At 26.3% G+C, this 20,837-nt stretch overlaps 1 protein-coding gene across 1 annotated transcript in view; it reads right to left on the bottom strand.

Moving 5' to 3' along the window:
- Positions 1-15,038, bottom strand: part of LOC119680555 (organic cation transporter protein) — a 28,618-nt gene extending 13,580 nt beyond the window's left edge. Inside the window, exon 1 of the mRNA XM_038093449.1 lies at positions 14,469-15,038. Within this exon, the coding sequence (XP_037949377.1) occupies positions 14,469-14,511 (43 nt within the window). The 5' untranslated portion in view covers positions 14,512-15,038. The remainder of the gene's footprint in view (positions 1-14,468) is intronic.
- Positions 15,039-20,837: the final 5,799 nt, after the last annotated feature.

Here is a 20,837-nt window from a genome sequence, read left to right as displayed (position 1 = left end):
ACTCTTGCCAGAGTATCAAGATTACTCTGAAATTGACAGCTATTTTATATGACGCAAAATTAAGTGATTTAAAATTAAGTGATTTTATTCGACATATATGAAAAATATAGTTATCTACTAACATAACCACAAAAATTTTAGATAACTCTAAAAACGTTTAAATAAGCATCATAATTTGAAAGTTCTAGAGTAAATCTAGATTGAATCTAGTTTTACCAATTTGAATTCAAGGTTACTGTTGAAATTTGAGACATATTTAGGTAATATGAGAATATGTTCGTAATATCAAGTATAGAGCAAATATATTAAAGCAATGAGGTGATGTAAATCAAATTCCTACATCTCTGACTGCACCTGCATTCTCTTATTTATTACATACAAATTTTAAACAAATAAAAAGAAAAATTAAAACACAAGTATTTGGAATAAATCAAATCAATAAAAAACATTAAAAATGTCATATAAAGTATTAAATATTAATTAGCTCTATTAACTATGAGTTAACTTAATCGTTAACGAAGACATATACATATTGAAATTGAAGTACATTTGTTATACTTTTTCATCTTTTTCATATGCAGGGCTGATCGTATTAGCTGGCACCTAATAGCACTGGATCTGATAGTACTGAAAGCATCAGTCTTGGGAAATTTAGATTATAAATATACAACAACAAGCAGTATAAACCGTTCGAACGCGCTGAAATTGTTCAGGTGTACATTCAAAATTACTTCTTAGTAGAAAACACTCAAGGTGTATGTAAAAAAAAAATCAAAATAAAAAGTAAGCCATTGAATGACTTCTTGTGTCATTAGCACAAAAATTTTTCTTTTCTGGTACCGTCACTAATCCCAGGCATATTAAACGGTCACGTACTTCTGCGCAATAATGCATCCCCCGGACCACTTTACGACACATAATCTGTTGTGATTTAAAACCTCGTCACTTGAAAAATTCAAATTTTATCGTAATATGGCCAAAGCTTAGGAGGATTTGAAACATGCGGCACATTTAATGTTGAACGAAACCGTAAACAAACAAAATTGTCGGTCCTACGTTATGAAAAACCGTTTAATTATTAATAAGGTGAATAATAATTAATTCTCTTGGATACTTCAAAAAAAAATATATTAACAAAAAAATTTTTGTTTTAGTTCACTAAAAGTCAGAATTTCCAAATTTTTATAGTTACAATTATACAGAGGTCTGAAACCTCTGCAGAAGGTGAAACGACCGCAATGGCGAAACCTTTACTTTCAAGACATTAGGTCAAAAACGAAAGGATTAAAGGGGTAGTTGTGTATAAAACTAGTTCTGATCGAATGAATAAATAAAATAAATATAAATAAATTATTACGAAACGAACATATAAACTATCATCAAATATCAAACTCGTAAGATTATTTTACGGTTATTACTTCAATCTGAGAAAAACACACGCAAGAACATCATTTCAAAATATACACCATATATTTAACTTAGTAACTAATAGATGCTATAGAAATAAAAGAATACTAGTGATATTATATTTACTGTAAAAATATAAAAAAATTGTGATGTTAATAGGAACAGATATTGATAATAAGAAAATTCTGGATTATACAAGTACTTATCTCATTGGATTCTGCCTCTAAAATAATCTTATTTAACATTAAATTAAGCAAATTAAAAATTGTGAAAAATTGTTTTTTTAAAATTCTTTTAAATTGACTAATAGTCTAGCGTGTTTAATTATAAAAAATTAACAAAATTTCAGATCAAAGATCACTTTTAAGAATTAGACATTTTTTCATTAATCTTTAAAGCATTGAAAGTGCGCATTTATACTATGTTATACTATGTATAGTACTTTTTATTAGTATTTTTTATATAAAATAAACTTTTATAAATGAAATTCGCGTGTTGTATGAAGTATGATTACACAAAGTATTGTATGTACCGTTATTGACGAAAAAAATTAAAAATAATACGTCACCTTTTTATTAAGAGATTGGATTTTGAAGAATTCTAATAAAATTTAAACTTTTATTAATTTATTCATAATTTAAATTATTTTAAACACACATAAAAAATTAATATTTTTTGTAAGAAATTAAAGCTTAAGATATAGAATATGCATAATATATAAGTAAATGACCCATTTTTATTTAAGAAGAAGAAGAAGTTTATGCACTCTGGAGTTATTATTTAAGAGAAGAGAGACTAACTAACTGGTAGTATACTAATAATAATAATGTTTGTATGTTAAAAAAATGAAAAGTGATATTTTAGCAAATGAATTTTGTTGTAGTTGTACTAATATTGTTTGTAGTCACGGTATGAAATCTCGTTACTATTAAATACTTATTATATGAACATATAACCCAACTTTGTGCGTTCATATCTAAAAATTTAAAAAAAAAATCACTAGAAACAATAGAATGAATCTGGTTTTTTAAAAATTAATTTAATAAATTTTTAAATTTAATATAAGCAATGTAAAATATTCAACACACATCGACTAATAGACATAAGAATATATAATAAGAATATATTCCAGTAAAAATCAACAAACACCAGTAACTGTCATATTGAATACCTATTTTTTCTATATTCTGGGATAGAAAGAAAAAAATCCATAAATTTACTATATAATTTAATGTTCATAACAGATGAGTGAAAATGAGATACGAGGGTACCACAAACAGTAGGAGATTTTAGAAATGATAGAAAAAATACTAGAAGATATTTAGAAAATAATCATAAAAAGTGAAACAAATTAGTCCGACAAATTTTTAGAAGTGCCAGTATTATTTTGAATACGTACAGTCTAACTGTTTGTGATAACTAATCGGCAATATATAATATATGTTTAAAAAGATTTATCTTAAATACAAAATCTCGTAAATTACTCGTATAATTATCTGAACTAGAGAATATTATTGCATTTAATATAAATAATATTATCTAATTGTTAGGCACATATTATCAACTTTTTTTTGTCGAAATGAAGATTATCTTTTATTTTTTTTTTATTGTTTATTGTATTTTTTTTTTTCAAATAAAATTTTATAATGTATATTAAAAATTCCACGTGAATGCATTCAACTGCTACTGGGACTCCCATTTGAATTATCGTGCAAAAGATATATGATGCATTACATTTTAATTATTTTAGTTTTTCAATAGAAATAATTTGCATATCATTAAATATATACAAATTATTAAATTTAAGAAAATGGAATTAAATGATAACGATATAATTACTTTACATTACCTAATAGTTATCTGATTATTAAGATCTACTTGTGAAGGCATACTGAAATATTGTGTATGTACATGACTGTTGAATATAAAGAATTTATCTTATTAAAGTGTATTAACTGCAGACTATAAAGTGTCTTAATGGCAAAAATAAAAAAAAAATATTAAAGTATGCCTTCGTTGTCATTAATAACTGAGATTCATGGAATAATTCATTATAATGTAATATATTTAACAGATGAGATAATATAGATTATCTTAACTTTAAAGACGATGCAGACTTACAGTTTTGAGTGTCGTTCAAAAGAAAAATCCATGACTTTAAGATACAATTCAGAAGAATATATTTAATATAAATAACGGAAAGTTTATAAACAAATGACGAGCAAATCTAACAGAAATAGAAGTACTAGTTTGTTGATCATAAATAGCATTATCTTTAAGTTTATTAAAAATAAAACAAAAATAAAAACACTCAATGGAACTCAGCGATTTTGAAGGCTTTATGGCTTGACAAAAAAATTGACTTCGGTTACTTTTTGCGAAGCTCTATCGTACACAAAATGGCACATATAAGTTCATATACATAGATCGGTCTAGATCACAATACTTCTGCGCATATGCTGCAGTTGATAATATCAGTTATACATTGTTTAGCGGCCTTCTTTCTCACTCCGCCTTAATCTATACAGTTGAAACGAATGCTATTTTTAAAGCAATAGAATTTGCTAAAATAAATTAGTAAAAAATTATCATATATTCAGATTGAAAAACTTCAAAAACGGCAGTATCTTAAATTAATGAAAAAAAAACTCATTTAAAACAAAAACAAAATTAAAATAATGTAGATATCAGGATATGCTGATAATCATACTAAACTCTATAGAAAAATGTGTTGTAGCAAAAGCAGTTTGAACACACTTAAATTAAAAATTAAAAATTATTGAATAATATTTTTAAACGTATGTAACTTCTTAATCCTTGTGGTGTTAAACCATCATATCAAATTAACAGCGGTTCCAATGTCGTACGAGTATGCGTCCGATTGCGTATTAGTTACAATAAATTCGTTCACCAACAGATTCTGAAAAAAACTACATCATTTTGTGTAACATATCGACCACCCATCTACTCTCAGAACATCAACGTACTGAAAAGGCTCTTTTTTATATTCAAGTAACAGATTCTAAACAGCTTTTAACATACACTAATAAAGAGTCCATCAAGGAATTATACCAACTACTACATAGTTTTTTTTTTTTTTTGCGGCAAGGAGGAGTGGAATACCTACGCACTAACCACAATCCGGCGGCCCGGAAAGTGAGTGTCCGACTCGCACGGACTAAACCAACTCCCCCTCATTTCTAGAAACCTTGTCCTACCCCGGGACAACATATGATGATATGATATAGTAGTATAAGAGCCGAACCTAGTGCCATCTAGTGCTCTCTTAATTGTAAAATCATAATTTATTATTGTTATTTAAATATGTGAATAAATATATAAAACATTAATCATTATGATTTTTTTTAAAACTCCTCTATAAGTTATAAGAGAGAATGTACTACCAAAGTAGAGCATTATAAAAACTTAACAGATAAATCTAAGTTTGACAGTTTTTAAAACGCAACATTTTATTAGCTTTATGCAAATTGACTGATTAAAACGCTGAAAAATTAATTCTGTAGACATAATTCTATCTTCAATGTCAATGTCTTGTAACTTTACACATAAAAACTGAGCAACATTTTAATTTAGCCTCTAACTAATACTCGTATTTAATTAATTACTCTTTTTTTTCCTAAGTGCCACCACATTTTAATTACTCGTACGAGTTGATTAATTCTTTTTTGAAATTATTTAAATTTTTTGTGAAGTTTATAAGCGGATAAAAAATACATTTTATTTTAACCATAAAGTAAAGTAAATAATAATTGTTGCTAACTTAATTAGCTTATGAAATGAGGTTATAAATATCAAAAGTGTTTCAACAATTCACAAGAGCTGATAATAGTTGAAGTGGAATTTAATAAATCAAATAATAAAAAGCATTCAAAGTATTCGTAAACAATGGATTACGCTATAAAATCAGTGCGACCCAAATCCCCACAATTCCACTTTAACTAACTCTATTATAGTATATTTATATTTTATTATATATTAAATTTTTTAATTTTTATATATTAAACTAAAACTAAGTGCTTTATAAATGCTAAGTAATTGATATGATATGGATTATATTTATTTGTAAATATGGCCAGTATCTCTTAAGTCAAGATCTATGAGTTTGTAAAAAAAGTATTATTTTAAGGCCATGAAGATGGTCTTTTTAAAATATAGGTCTCTACAAAAATACTATAATAAACGTAATTTGTGTTCTAAAAGTCTGTTAAGTTCAGATCTATAAATTTTTGTAAAAAATTATTATTATATTATGCCATGAACTAGGTCTTGTTGAAATGTAGGTATTTATATTGTTACTACAAAAGATATAATTTGTTTACCAAAATTGTGGTGTTATAATTTATTCCACTTGCATCAAATATAAATGCTAACTATATGAACATATTTAATAAATTGACGCCCAACTAACAATCAAACTACGGCTGATTACAGTAGTTAGAAATATCAAAAATAACTGAGTAAATGCATTTCTTTAATAATTACTGCACGTGATTACAATTAGAGAGTTATTTACTACTATATTTCAATTTGCAATTTGCTTTATACAAGATATAGTTGCTTTGTGCTGTTATCAAACTTACAAAGCATATTTAGGGCTATAATATTAGATGGACCTACTTATTTACCAATTAAAGATATGAGAAAAAACTTTTTTTTCTGTTAAAGTTAAACATCAATTAATTTAATTTAAGAAGATTTTATTCCATCACTTTGTATATCGCACAAGTGGCTACCCTTACTTCTAATGGCCAATGTTTTGGCATTTTCGATCGTACTTGCTAATGATTGGACTGCTATGGCAGTTGTTTCTTTGCAGATGTTAGCATTAAGAGTGTCTAGTGCCCTTGTCTTCTTGATACAAACCTCTGACTTTAAGTTACCCCAGAGAAAAAAATCTGGAGGTGTTAAATCAGATAGACGCAAAAGCCAGTCCAAACCACTATTTTTTTAAATCAATCTACAACGGATTATATGCCGCTCAGTGGTTTGAAGGATGCCTAATCGCGCAAAACAACGCAAACCTGATATTTGCATTGATATTTAATGTTGATTTTCGTACAACCAAAAAAGAAAAAAAATAATAAAACAAATTTAAAAGAACTCATAAGTATCTACACTTTCCATTTGTAAAAAGGGATACATATGTATATTACTATTGTGCGTTACTATAAGGATATTTATAACATAATTGAAAAAGACTACGACTATATTTGTGTGTGTGTGTGTGTGATGATATAATTTTAAAAAACGTGTATATAAATGTATACAAAGCTTATGAGAATTATAGGTCCTTAGTAATTGAATATATTTCTATAACACATGAAAGTAATAATAATTCTTATTAACTTTACTGATATTTTAAATTAAATAGACAAAGCTCCAGATAATTTAATGTATAAATTTAATAAAATTTGGTAATTGGCATAAATGTACTACTGACTACGTATTCTACGGCAACAGCTAAATTTATTCAATATTTAAATATACTTCAGGCATGTAAATTAAAAACATGATAGGCTTTCTATTTAGTGACCATAATTGGGAAAGTGAACCCTTCTTTTTTCTGCAGTGATAAAAAAAGTGTAGCATTTGTCTACAAATTATGTAGTAGGAAATGTATTAAGAGTATGTATAGATATTTGGTAACTTATTATTAGGTAAATTGATAAAAAAAAAGAACAAACCTATTTAATTCTCTCACAGTAAAGTGTAAAAAAGAAAATATCAAAGCAGGAAGAAAATAGTAACAAACATAGAAAAAGGAATTTTAAAATTAGTCAAACTTGTTTTTTTATTTTCATTAATTTTTCTTTGTTTATTTATTCTTTGTTTATTTTAAACTCTTTAATTTTTAAATAAAATTTAAGTTTTCACTATAATAAAAATTAGCTGAGTACCGAAAAAAATGATCAGACGCGATAACTCGGTAATTCGTTTACTCGATGACGTTATAATTTTACAAATACAAATGCACATACAATTCTATCATTTCTTGGAGTTACTAAATTACCGAGCACGTTTGAATACTCCTATGATGTTTCAGTTGTAGTGAAGGTCTAAAAAGTGTTATACTGATACTATTAAAAACATAATTGAGATTCCAATTTAGTTACTAATCACTTAGTGATATCGTTATTGAAACTTCTGCAATGCACCCACAATTTGAAGTACCAAAGTTTATCTGTCAAATTGATAAACATTTAAACAAAAACTGATAGAATTTTACTGTATCAATCAAACAATTATAATAAAATATTAAAAAGTCGATGGAGAAGTGTAATATTTTTTTATATTATTTATTTAAATAATTCTGAAGATATTACTGATTGATAAGAGTTTAATTCTTAGACAATGAGTTGATATGAAAACACCTAAGCAAATATTTACAGCAACAACTTTAAAGTCAAAATGATAAAAACAACAAAACCAAATTATTTAAGAAATAATTTATTAATCGTTTTAAATGCAAACTAAACGATATATAGATTAAAAAAATTTTTAACAAATAAACTGGATTAATCTGGTTTTAAATAAATTTTATTATGAGTTAACAATTTTATTATGCAAAAATGACATTTTTTGTACAATGCCATTCTTATCATTGTACTTAAAATTGTTAATCATTTCACACCAAAATAAAGTTTAAACAAATATTTAAAAAAAATAGATAACTGTAAGAATAATTAAAAAGTTTGAAATTTTTAAAACTAAAAAAAAAAACCTAAACACATATATGAATATTGATTGATACCTTTCGCAGCTCTATTGAGTTAAGGAAAAAGTATACAATGCTCTATGTTTGAGTAGCATTTGGACAAAATATATTTTAAAAGCGATCAAGTTATTATTATTCGTTAAATATTAATTATTTCAACATTTATTTAAAGAACATAATTTGTAACACTTTCCATTCACGGAACTGAACTTCTAAAAAATAATAACTAACGTGTAATTAAGGTGTTTATTATTCACTATCTCGAGAAAAAAGATCGGTAACAGAGTAACATATAATATTAACCGTGGCATATATGTATGTAGCACTACAACTAATATTACTTAATCACTAAACTCGTTATACTAAACAAGTTCACTAAACTGACATACCACATTACCTGGATAGATAAGATTTTACTAGTCTTTATATAGGTAAGAGATTTACATAAAAACACCTTTTCCTAAGTTGCACCATGTTAATGCGACAAATGTCATTTTTTTCTTAATTAGCAATTTGTGGCATATGAGAAGAAATCTTTTCTCGAATAAAAAGAAGGTTTATTTCGGTTTTTTATTTCGGTAGACATCATAAAATATGATAAATATATATTATATATAATATAAATATATATAGTATAATATAATTATTAATATAATTCTTTAAAGATTCTGTAACAAGTTGTCTGATATATCCAGAGAACTACCATTCTCATAGTTCTGAAAATAACTACCATATATAAATTTTTGAAATAGAAAATCAAATCTTTATAGTATTTATTAAGCAGTTCACAAACTCTCAAAATGATTGCATTTATTTAACTATACGCACTGTCTAAAAATTAAGACTACTAATGACCACCTGAAATAATTTTCCATCTCAAGTAATTGTATGGGCAGCTGTGACCGCCAATGGACGCTCTCCAATCGTTTTCATCAAGCCTGCTGTCGAAGTCAATGCTGCTTATTATTGGGAAAATGTTTTGAAAGTTACTTTAGAGCTGTGGGCACGCAAACGATTCGGTCGTAGACCATGGACATTCCAACAAGACTAAGCACCGTCTCATAAAGCACATGTGTGAGTCTCGTGTGAATCAGGAATGGTTAAAATATCATGTTCCAAATTTTATTTCATCTACATAATGGATTTTGAATTCGCCAGATGCAAATCCAATGAACTATTCCATCTGGGCCATTTTAGAGAGCTGAGTGAGGATTAAAAACTATGCCAGTATGAATGCGTTGAAGGAAATCATTGTTCAGGAATGCAACAACTTTTTCAAGTCCAGGCAAAACATGGTCAAATCGAGCTAAAGTGAATAGTATCTGCAATTTTGATTATTTCCACAAATTTTTGAAATTTGAATCAATAATAAATAATTTCAACAAAAAAAGATATGGTCACTTGAATAAATAACACTTCAATCGCCAAACCCTGTACATTAAAACAAATAAAAGAAGTGTGGACCCCATTTAATGGAATTAGTTTTTAATTGGAACTTTTCTGCATACTACCAGTTGCTTTATTTTTATTCACACTACGTACTATATTATTTAAGTGTACACATGCATGGTTCAAGTTCACATTACTGACATCTCCAAATGATTTTTTTATCGATCCAGAACATCAAAGTGCTTATATAAAAGTAATATTCATTTAACATATTATATTTAATTTGGATAATTTAGATATCGCTGTTAAAATATTTGAATCTACAAACTACAATCTTAAGCACTATCAAATATTGTATTCTGATATAAACACAAATACCGATATATATAATATATATATTTTGTGTTTTTTCGACTACTGACTATTATCATATAAACACAGATAATTCGCTATTATAATTGGTAAAGAAAAACACAAATAAATCTTTTTTTATTATTGCCTAACTAAAAATAAATATCTTTATCATTCACAGTGTTAAGGAGAAAGATATTGGAGAATTTTCCTTTTTCCGAAATAAAACAAAAACAAACTTGTCTACAACTGGGAATTAGTATAACAACAATTGTTATCATCAGTCAACAATTACTGATGATAAGTTTCAAAATATAACAAGTTTCTTACACTGATAACGTTTGGGAAATTTGCGTATTTTTCTGAAAGTCAATGATTTGAAATTTTGTCTGGAAATCTCTCATTTTTTAGAAAATAAACCCAAACATTATTCATACCATCAATGATAAATAAATACACTTTATTTATATTTTAGGAGGACTATTGTTTATTATTATATTATGTTCGGGAAGTTTTAAATTAGTTTAAAGCCTCATATAAAGCCTCATATGCGTATAAACACTTCAATGCCACAATTTTTTCATTTGGAATAAAATCTGTATCTATTAATATTTTGGTACATTACTTTATTTTTCATAATTATATTTTATTCAATTAATTGGTTTTAAAATAAAAATATTACAGTTACATGAGCTATTATCTAAATCAGAATATAGTTAGTGCATAATTGGTATGTAGATACGCCAGAAATAAAAAAAAAATGTTAAAACCTTGAAAGTTATCAGTAACCTTGGTTAGTGGAATGGAACGATGGTGATTATGAAGTAAAAAATAATTACATAAATAAATTATCCAAGTGTAAAATATAATGTATTTTTTATTTACGAAAATGTGGAGTTGGGTTTCATTTTAAAATTGGTATTCCGGAAACCAGGAAGTCAGTCTATGTCTCATTGGTATAGAATGTATAGAAATATTAAATATTTCTAAAATAAAAAAAGATTGAAATTTAGTAAAATTATATGTGACTCATATAGTTCTTAAAATAATTAAAATATTATATAGAAATAGAAATATATACCAATAATAATATCAATATGAAGAAGAAAATTTCTACATAGACGACTGGACAATTATTTCTGCTACATGTACCTGGGCACACTGGCATTCAGTGCAATAAAATTTATTAATGCTGTAATTTATTACATTAAAGAAAAGTTTCTAAGAATATTTAGCCATTATACGAATACTAAATACTATTAAATATATTTAACTACTTTATGATTATATATTTTATAACAATGCTGTTTATCCAATATAAGAAAACGTCAACCTTATCAAAATATTGTATTGAAACATATGCTAAAAACACCACGATAAATTAGAAATGAAGATATATATACACAAGCACTTAAGAGTCGGGAAAAGGCGAAAAATAAAGCAAAAGATACCAATTGATTATGTGGATACTGATTTAAAAATAGACTTTCGTAAAACAAATCCATCAAAAAGATATGCTGAGCTTCAAACTATACTCCTGTAAAATCACATGTATAACTAATTTTCATAATTCAAAGGAGCACTTATTACAATGGATCATCCAAGTTGTCAAAAAAAACAAACTATATTTCTGTAAAATCACCTGAATGACTCATTTTCATAATTCAGAGGAGCACTTTTTACAATGGATCATCCAAGTTGTTACAGACACTATTAAGTAAAAATGCTAACTCGCATTTCAAGTGGAGAATAAAAAGTACATTGGGAAAATAGATCTATGACTGACATAAATACTAATGTGTTCATAACCTGATCCCTAAAAGCATATCATAAATATTTTTGGTCAAATATTTTAACTTGAATTTCAAGAAAAATTAACTAGAAAAAAAATCCCTCAATTAACTATATAGATTTCTTTAAGAGAATGTGATGAGATACAAATATTAAAAGAATATTAACGATAAATCAATTATTCAATTACATTAAAAATATTAAAAATTAATCAAAATATGTCATAGATCTTAAAAATTATAATTAAATAATAATTGAAATTTGTTTTAAAGTCTATAGACAAGATTCATTTATTTCATTCATTTTCAATTTAATAATTTTACAAGTCTTTAGAAATAAATAGTGCCACATAGTTAATTACACTTAAATAATTATTGAAGGAAATTTATTGTCTTATGTACAAATTTCGGTTGTCTTTTTAATTACAATATAATTATGTTATATGAAGCAATTTTCCATAAAAAACAATTTTTAAACAATTTTTATTTTTCACACCACATGAACTTAATGGAGCGCATCTGTTAAAAATTACGGCAAACTGAATAAATTTGTAAAAACGACATTAGCGTTAAAATTTCATCATATCATATATGATAGTATGTGCTGTAGATAAGTTGTAAAATATCTAATATTTCTAATATTTTTGTAATGAAAATCTATTTTAATAAAAAAAAGTTATAAATAAATGAATTTAGGTATTTTTATTCTAAAATCCCTAGTGAGGAATACCTTTGTTAAGGTATAATAAAAGAAATGTGTAAGAAATACAAAATCTTTTTTTAAAATTTTTATCATTATCCAATATTGAATAGAAATCTAAAAAAATTTTTTAGACTTAGTATTAATATTATGTTAGGGGATTTAAAACTGCAATCTAGAAATCTATTGTGCTGCCTTCATGGATTTAAAGGGTTTCAGATTTTTTTATAATTTGTTGTATTAAACCTTCTTCACCGACCTTAATTCGTTTAACTGATATAAGATGCCCACCTAAGTATTTCTTCAATTTATGCATCACTGCCGGGCAGACTCCCAGCACGTGCTTTGTGTTCTCATTCGCTTTCCTACAAAAAGTACAAGTTCCACTAGAGCAATCTATTGTGCTGCCTTCATGGATTTAAAGGGTTCTCTAAGACAGACTTTTTTATAATTTGTTGTATTAAACCTTCTTCACCGACCTTAATTCGTTTAACCGATATAAGATGCCTACCTAAGTATTTCTCCAATTTATGCATCACTGCCGGGCAGACTCCCAGCACGTGCTTTGTGTTCTCATTCGCTGTCCTACAAAAAGTACAAGTTCCACTAGAGCAAGTTTCCAGTTTTGTAAGATAATAAACTGCTTAGACGTAGTAAAGGTAAAAACACCATTTAAATAATTTGAAAGACAATAACAAATGTAAGTATATAACCTTTCTTCAAAATTGTATCGAAATATAATTTTTTTACTATTTTCATTATATATGCAGCAGAGGATAAAAAACTTCACAATTGTTTGGAGAGAATATTTCTTTAAAATCACTGATTGAACGATATCTGAAAAGGTTTTAAATTTAATTTTCAATGTACTTATACAATAAAAACTTAACCAGAGGTCCGTAAAGTATTATATTTTTGTTGTTACCGATATTATTTTTATCGAAAAATACTCGTCCTTGAATATTTTTATAGAATATTTTTTAGTTCTGGCTTTAGAAACACTCATGATGTTATTATGTGTGATTCAGAAAAGGTAAATAGAATTATTTTTAAAATAATAGATTATTTAGAGTTTAAGAATGTAATTTGTCGATGTTATAGCTAGAATAAATCCAGGACATTCTATTAAAATATCTTTTTTGATGAGAAGAACAAGATCAATAAATTTTTTACCTCTAAATTAAACACAATTAATATTGAAATTGATGAAGAAATATTTTTTAGCCTTTAAATTAATTAATAATATATTAGTGAAGATGTCGTTATTGACCTAAGATATGCATAGGCTAAAGGCGCTATCACCACGGAAATTTCTGGTATTACTAAAAGATGGATTTTTTAACAAGATTTTTAAATAAAAAATAAATACTCTTTATATACAATAACATTGCATGTAGTCTATCTTATATACTGAATATTAATATAGTGAAATATTGAAGGATTAATTTTTCTTATGTATTGCGAATGTTCAGTTGTAAGTAAACACTAATGGTAATCAATAGTACAGGAACGGAATGATGTTTTTCTAAATTTTAAAACAATGTACAGAACTATAGTTTTTGTTTTTTGATACATATATCACAAAATTTTATAGATATATAATATATATAAATATGTAGATACACATAAGTTATATCTATATACTCAGGAAACAGATTTCTCATATATTATATATATATTGTTTTAAATATTTCGAATATTGTTTCCAAGATGTATTTTTAGATCTATGCGCAAAATTAATTAAATTAGTGTGAAATGTATATCAATCTCAAAGTTAAAAAAGTTTAAATATTTTAACATATGTTCAAATTTCTAAAATTTAAACGAATTTTATTTTGTTTATAAATATGTTTCGTGTGTTTTTGTTTTTATATTTATATTTTATTTATTTTTGGTTTATTATCACGAACGAAAGTTTCAGCAGAAAGGTCATTGATGGAGCACTTCACCAATTAGCAACAATTTTTTTTTTAATTTTTACGTATCTTAGCACTTTTAACGTTAATAATATTAATTTTTTGATACTTTTCATAAATTAATGCAGGTTGTTTTTTAGAGAATATTTTTTTTGTTAACACCTTCAGCGCACACTCACCCAACTTGCCCATCAAATCTTCAAGCACATAATCCACTGCCATTTTTCAAAAGTATTTTTTACCACACTTAAAATTATTTATTTATATTTATGTAAATAAAATTACTTATTTTTATTTTTAATTTTAATTAATGAAAGTTTCGTTTCTTATTCGACTGTTGGCTTCAACACAGCATTTTCATGAGTCAGTAAATTTTGCAACAAATTAATCAAAATTTAGACAAATTCGGTCTTAGAGAAAACCAGTTTTTTCGGCATTTATGCAAAAAAAAAGAATAACTTGAAAATTTATTTCACTGAATCGGTTGTATTAGTTAATGGTATTGTATCTGATCTCAGTACGTTAAGGTTCAAACTCCAAGCGAAACCGCGTGCAAGATGCGTGCTGCTACTGCAAATGCTACGCGGTTTTCCTATCGTTATCAGCACAAGTCGGACAAAAACAAAAAAATTACAATAAATTTATTTCAAAAAATAAAATCGAGTAAAATTTAAACAAAATATTTGGCAGAATGTTTCAATACTTCATTTAGCAACCGAACCGTACGGCTTCGCTTCGAAATTTGTACTGAAACTTTTGCTCCAAACATTCGCAATCTCATTCGCAAACGCTAGACGAACGCATATCAGTTCGAATATTTACTGCCGTGAATTTGTTGACTGAGTGTTTTGCTGATCGTTAATGCTTTGCACTTAAGCTGTAACGCTGTAAGCAATGCTAACACTCGAAGGCGAATTTGCTGTCTAACAGTAGCCGCTCTTTTATTTGAAACAAATAAATTGGCAATTGTGTTATGGCAATCAGGAATGAAATTATTGTGTTCAACTTTATGATGTTTCGATAAATTCTATTATTTTTCAACATCAAAATAAAAATACTTTTATTAGAAATTATAAAATATAATTGAAATAACTGAGATACAGTCATAGAAAATTTTATTAATCATTTTTAAAGATATATACAGTATTTTCAAATTGAAGCTTATATCATAATAAATGCCACTTATTACAATAAATGACATTTATTACAAATACATAACATTTATTATGATTTGAACATATTATACTATATATGTAAAATTTACTATAAATCACATTTGTTAGGTTTTGCACTGGGATAGATGTAAAATAATAATTATTGCGGTTAAATTATGGTACTAGCTTTATTACATTTAAAATGCGTAGCTATAAAATTTTTTGAATTTATTTATCGACCTGTTCATCAAAATGGTTTTACATATATTTTTTTTATCTGACTGTAGGTCCCTTCTTGTTAAACAATTCAACGTTTAATTCGTTTTATTATACTCTACATTTCAACTCTCGTTGAGAGTCATCATCAGAATTACGATCTACAAATAATTATAACAATTTACAATATTTTAATTATTATTTTCATAATTAATAATCAATACATTCATTTTGTTTACATAACAAAATTTATAACAAACATACAAAAATTGTTTATAATATTATTTAATATTTTTGAATTAAATATATTAAAGTTTTTAAATAAGAATTTTATGTAATGTTTACCTACTATAAGTTAATATTTTTAAAACTACATATACGTCATCCTCTTTGTAGCTATATTCAATATAATTATTTAACAGACTTTATTAATTTGTGTCAGACTCATTAGTTTGTACATAAAATAATGTTTTGAAGAACTGAAAAAAATTTACCCTTCGTTTATTATAATAGCTATAATTTTTTCTTTTAGAGTAGCACAATATACTCGTAACTTACGAAACAAAACATGTGAAGCAACAACAATGCTCTTAAAATCTTCAGAGTTAGGTTTTACTCGCAAAAATTTTCACGTCCTAACTTTTAGTGCATCCAAATTCAAAAATCTATCTATTGTTCACTGGAAATATGTTGCAAAATTCCAGTCATCCTTTAGAATCATATGAGCATTTCATTTACTAATGTATTCAAGTACATAAATAAATAAATTAATTTGAATATAAGATAAAAATACTAACCATTGCCCTTCTAATATTCATTTTGTTTTTTTTATTTAAATTAATTTATTTTCAGTGTTTACAAATTTTATATTTCAAATTATACATAACAAAACAAAAAACATATATATCATACATATGTCAGAAAAAAGCATTTAACATACATATTTTAAAAGTGATGCCAATTTGTTTTAACCAGACTTATTGTTCTTTTTTCACAACTTGTACATTAAAGCTTGTACATCTATATTGAAAATTAATGTAACTTCAATCTATTATAACAAGTCGAAATTGACTAAGTAATTGACTACGTAACTACCATCAGACTGCTTGATTTTGAAAGAAGATCTATCACTGTACTCGAACAATATCCTACAAGTCCAATAGGATACTGCATTGCTGGCTCGATTTTAGCCAATAATAATATTCGAGGAGGTACACTCTCGTCTAAACAGGCTTATAAAGCAACACTTGTGTAGATTTTATGACGCTAATACCATGTTTCCACTGGTCTCACTTAGGCAGTTTTGCTCATTAAGGCCGCTAATAAGGATGATTTACCATACAAAGAGCTTCCATATAAATAAGCCTATTATAAATAAATCAACTGATTTAAGGCTGAAAATGTCAAATGCAACCCTTAAACATAAATTTACTATAAACGAAATAAAAATTTAAAATATTTGTTATATATTTTATAAGTAAAATTTAAACAAACAAGCTATTTCACATGCATAAATCAGCTCATGCCAATGGAAACAACCAAATCTTAATTACATTAACATAGTTTTAAAGTAGTTTTAGCTGTAGTGGAAACATTTGTAGCGTTTATTACAACCATTTAAAGACAATAATGGTTTCTATTCGTACAAACAGAAAATAAAATACACGGTTTCAGGCGCTATAGTCTCGAGCGGTCGAGAAAAATTAAATTTGTTGCGAAAACATATGAATGAAACGATCATTTTAAAAACAAAAAGTTAAGATGTAAATAGTTTAAGAAATATTTCATATATTTTTAAATAAAATGCTATGGCTAGCCTATCTGAGAAAATTTAAGAAATATTTCTACTAACAATGGATTAAATAAGGCTCTCAATTGATTTTAATATTGCAATAGTGATGTTTTCTTAAAAATCAGAGGACCACAAAAAACTTGAAAGTATTGGCAATTTTCATATGAAAAAAACTGTGTGTATAAATATGTATATATAAATATATAAAGACTATAAAAATGTTTATATTTCTAAAAAGTTAACTAGAGCACATGATTAACTATTGCTTCAAAGACAAAACTGGCTGAAAGATGTCATATCTCTAATTATATTTAAATCTTTTAATTATCTTTGATTTTTATCTTTAATCTTATATCTTTCACGGGAATAATACAGGAGATTGAGCTTATTAATTGAGGTGGGAAACTAGTGAACTCCTGACATAATTATCCTTTATACAATATGCATATATCTATCTATCATACACATATATGTCTGACTAACTTTAAGACTAGTGTTATTCTATTTGAAGTTGCATTAAACTAATATCAGATATCACAAATTTATTAGTTTTCAATTAAATTAATTAATTTTTTATGATAAAAATTTTATAATATATAAATTTGATTATCTTATATAACAAGTAAAACCAAAGTCATTGAAATCAGTTTCAGAAATGAACTAGCTATCACTGTCTATTTCTAACCGTAATTGTGATTACTTTACTCATAGTAGTAAGAAAAGCTGACATTATTACGAAGTTATTCTAAATATATGTAAATTTTTATATTAGTTAAGTATATATATTTCGTAAAACCACTGATGATGAGCACTTGACAATACCCGAAACAGCGTTGTATGTTTAGTCTAATTTCAATAAATTAAATAAATTTTTGTTCTTGTCTTTTCTTTACTATTCGAATCCCTCTAACTGTTAAAAATAGCTTCTTTGTCTAAATATGTATACATTTATATAAATTTTTTTATATATCTAACAAATACACATTCCGTTCAATAAAACCCGGGTAGAGATCAGATTCAAACAAATGAAATGAGCGGATGTTTCACACACAGAATCTGGAGGTTTCAGTGTTTTGTAATGGTATTTTTATATATCAAGCAAAAAAATCAGTAACTTGTTTGATTCAGAACTATTATAAGTTTTAGTAGTTTTGTTGATGTTTACCCTATCGTATTGGGGTAAATCAAACCTTTGCAGACAACTTATATTTGGTATATTAAGTAGTAATGCTGTCTGATAGGTGGATATCCCATTACATTAATAAACTCTTGTAATTTTTTGACTAAAACAAGGTGATGGGTATGGGCCATAACATATTCCACATTAATAAACTTTTATAAGTTTTTTAAGCAAAATATTACCAATATAATATAACTTAATTAGAAAAAACGCTAAGGTCTTAAAGAATTCTTAGAAGAAGTCTTAATAATGTTGAGGCTAGTTGAGTCAGTTCACCTGAGCACTTTTACTCTCTATTAACTGCGAGGTTTCTTCAAAACCCTTTTTTGCGCCTTGACTGGATTATTGTTTATCACTTCATCAGACTAAGCAATAATTGACCTCAGATCTGCATATCTCCCCGAGGAGCCTGTAACCATTCTGTGATTTGATAACGCGGTGTTAGTCAGTTCTTTTTAAATCAAAGCTTCAGAAATTTTTGTGGTGAATGTAAAAGTAAAAACATTTTTAAAATATTTAAAAAATTAAACAGTAAGTTAAGTAGAATGATAACGCGTTTTGTTATGAATTAAAACTCAGTTCCTATTTATTACAATAATCCAAGTTTCCACTGTAGTTTGTTTTGAAACTGTTGTGCTTGACTTATAACGTCACAAACTCGATCAATTAAATCGAAAAGGGGCTTGTTTTATTGATTTGTGGAAAGTAACATTGAAGAATAATAATTACCACGCTTTATAATAGTAAAGCAGAAATTTAATTGAATTCTGAAGAGAATTCTGAATAGGAAATCAATAATATGAGTATGGAAATATGGAAACAGTACTTGGCGCCTGACAACTGAAAGCACATTTTCTCAATTAATAGTTACACTCATAATAAATTCTCTGGCTATCAAAAATTAATTCACGAAAAAATAATTTCATTTCAAAATTATTTGGTAAGTGGGGAATTTTAAAATTTTTTATTAGCTCTATGAATCAGAATTATATATTTAAAAAAAATCAACACAAGGTCTACGTAGTTTGTACAACAACTGAAAACTTCGTCAGAGAGTGTTTTAATTACACTCTAGGGAAGAAAAAGAATATTCTAACATATTTTATAAAATCACGAGTTGAATTCAAGTTTAGAATTCTAAAAACTGTATTATATATTTATTTTTATTTAGAAGTCGATGTACTAAAATAATATTAAACGTCAAGTTACTTAATTGGTTTTGTGTGACAAGGTATCGCGAGTTGAGTTTGCATTTTTATATAAAATTCATTGATGCTAATGACTTTCAATTCGCACTCGTACAGAATTTCATATAAATTCAGACTTCAATTAGACCAGTTTTTGTAATTTTACTTTTAACATAAATTAGCAACAAACTTTATTAGGCATTAATTGATTTATAAAATATTTGTAATTTTCTTTAGTTTAATATAAAATCTTTAATGGAAAGAATATGTTACAGATTCTTCAAAAATTAGTAGATAAATTAAATCTGAATGTAAAAATAAATTCGAATTTATAAAATACATGTAATCTAAAAATATATCATTCAATAAATTTTCTAAAGTTTGATATTGCTCATCTAACGTTGTGGCAATAATAAAGAAGCCTGTAAGTCATAGATAAACTTTAGAAAATTTAGATTAAATTAAATAAGTAATTAGTAAAGATTTAAATTTTACATCAATTCCGAAATGGAAACTTACAAGGTAACGAAATGCTTTGTTAAAACAACCTGATAGTGTACTGGCAAAATTTCTCAAGGAATTAAAGCGAAAAGACGTCAGACTAGTGATCGGAGTCATCACAGGATATAACAGAGGTGGACAGTACATTGTCATTATATTAAATTTTATTAGAATTTATTTGATCAACACAGATTCAAAATGTCAATCATGTGGAGAACGCAAAGCATTTCATCTGTTATTGGCAAGCATTTGCAAAAAGGGATGGAAATTGTTAAGTTATGATGCCTTAAGTGTAAACCATTTCATACTTGTTCTCTCTACTTGATGGATCTTTTAGATTTATTCAGGAAATAGAAAATTAATTTGTATGTGTGTTTTTGAATTAGAGTAGCATAATCAAATCTTAATCTTTTTTTAGGTTCGGGCTAAACCTATTAATCAATGATTAACAGACTGAGTGTCTTCATTTTACTCCCACCTGAACTCAGGACAAACAAAGCAAAAAAAAGTCATATATT

The sequence above is a fragment of the Teleopsis dalmanni genome, chromosome 2, assembly GCF_002237135.1.
Source record: "Teleopsis dalmanni isolate 2A chromosome 2, ASM223713v2, whole genome shotgun sequence".
Classification (NCBI taxonomy): Eukaryota; Metazoa; Arthropoda; class Insecta; order Diptera; family Diopsidae; genus Teleopsis; species Teleopsis dalmanni.
The sequence above is the reverse complement of the archived record's forward strand: the minus strand, read 5'-3'. Positions and strand labels throughout refer to the sequence as shown.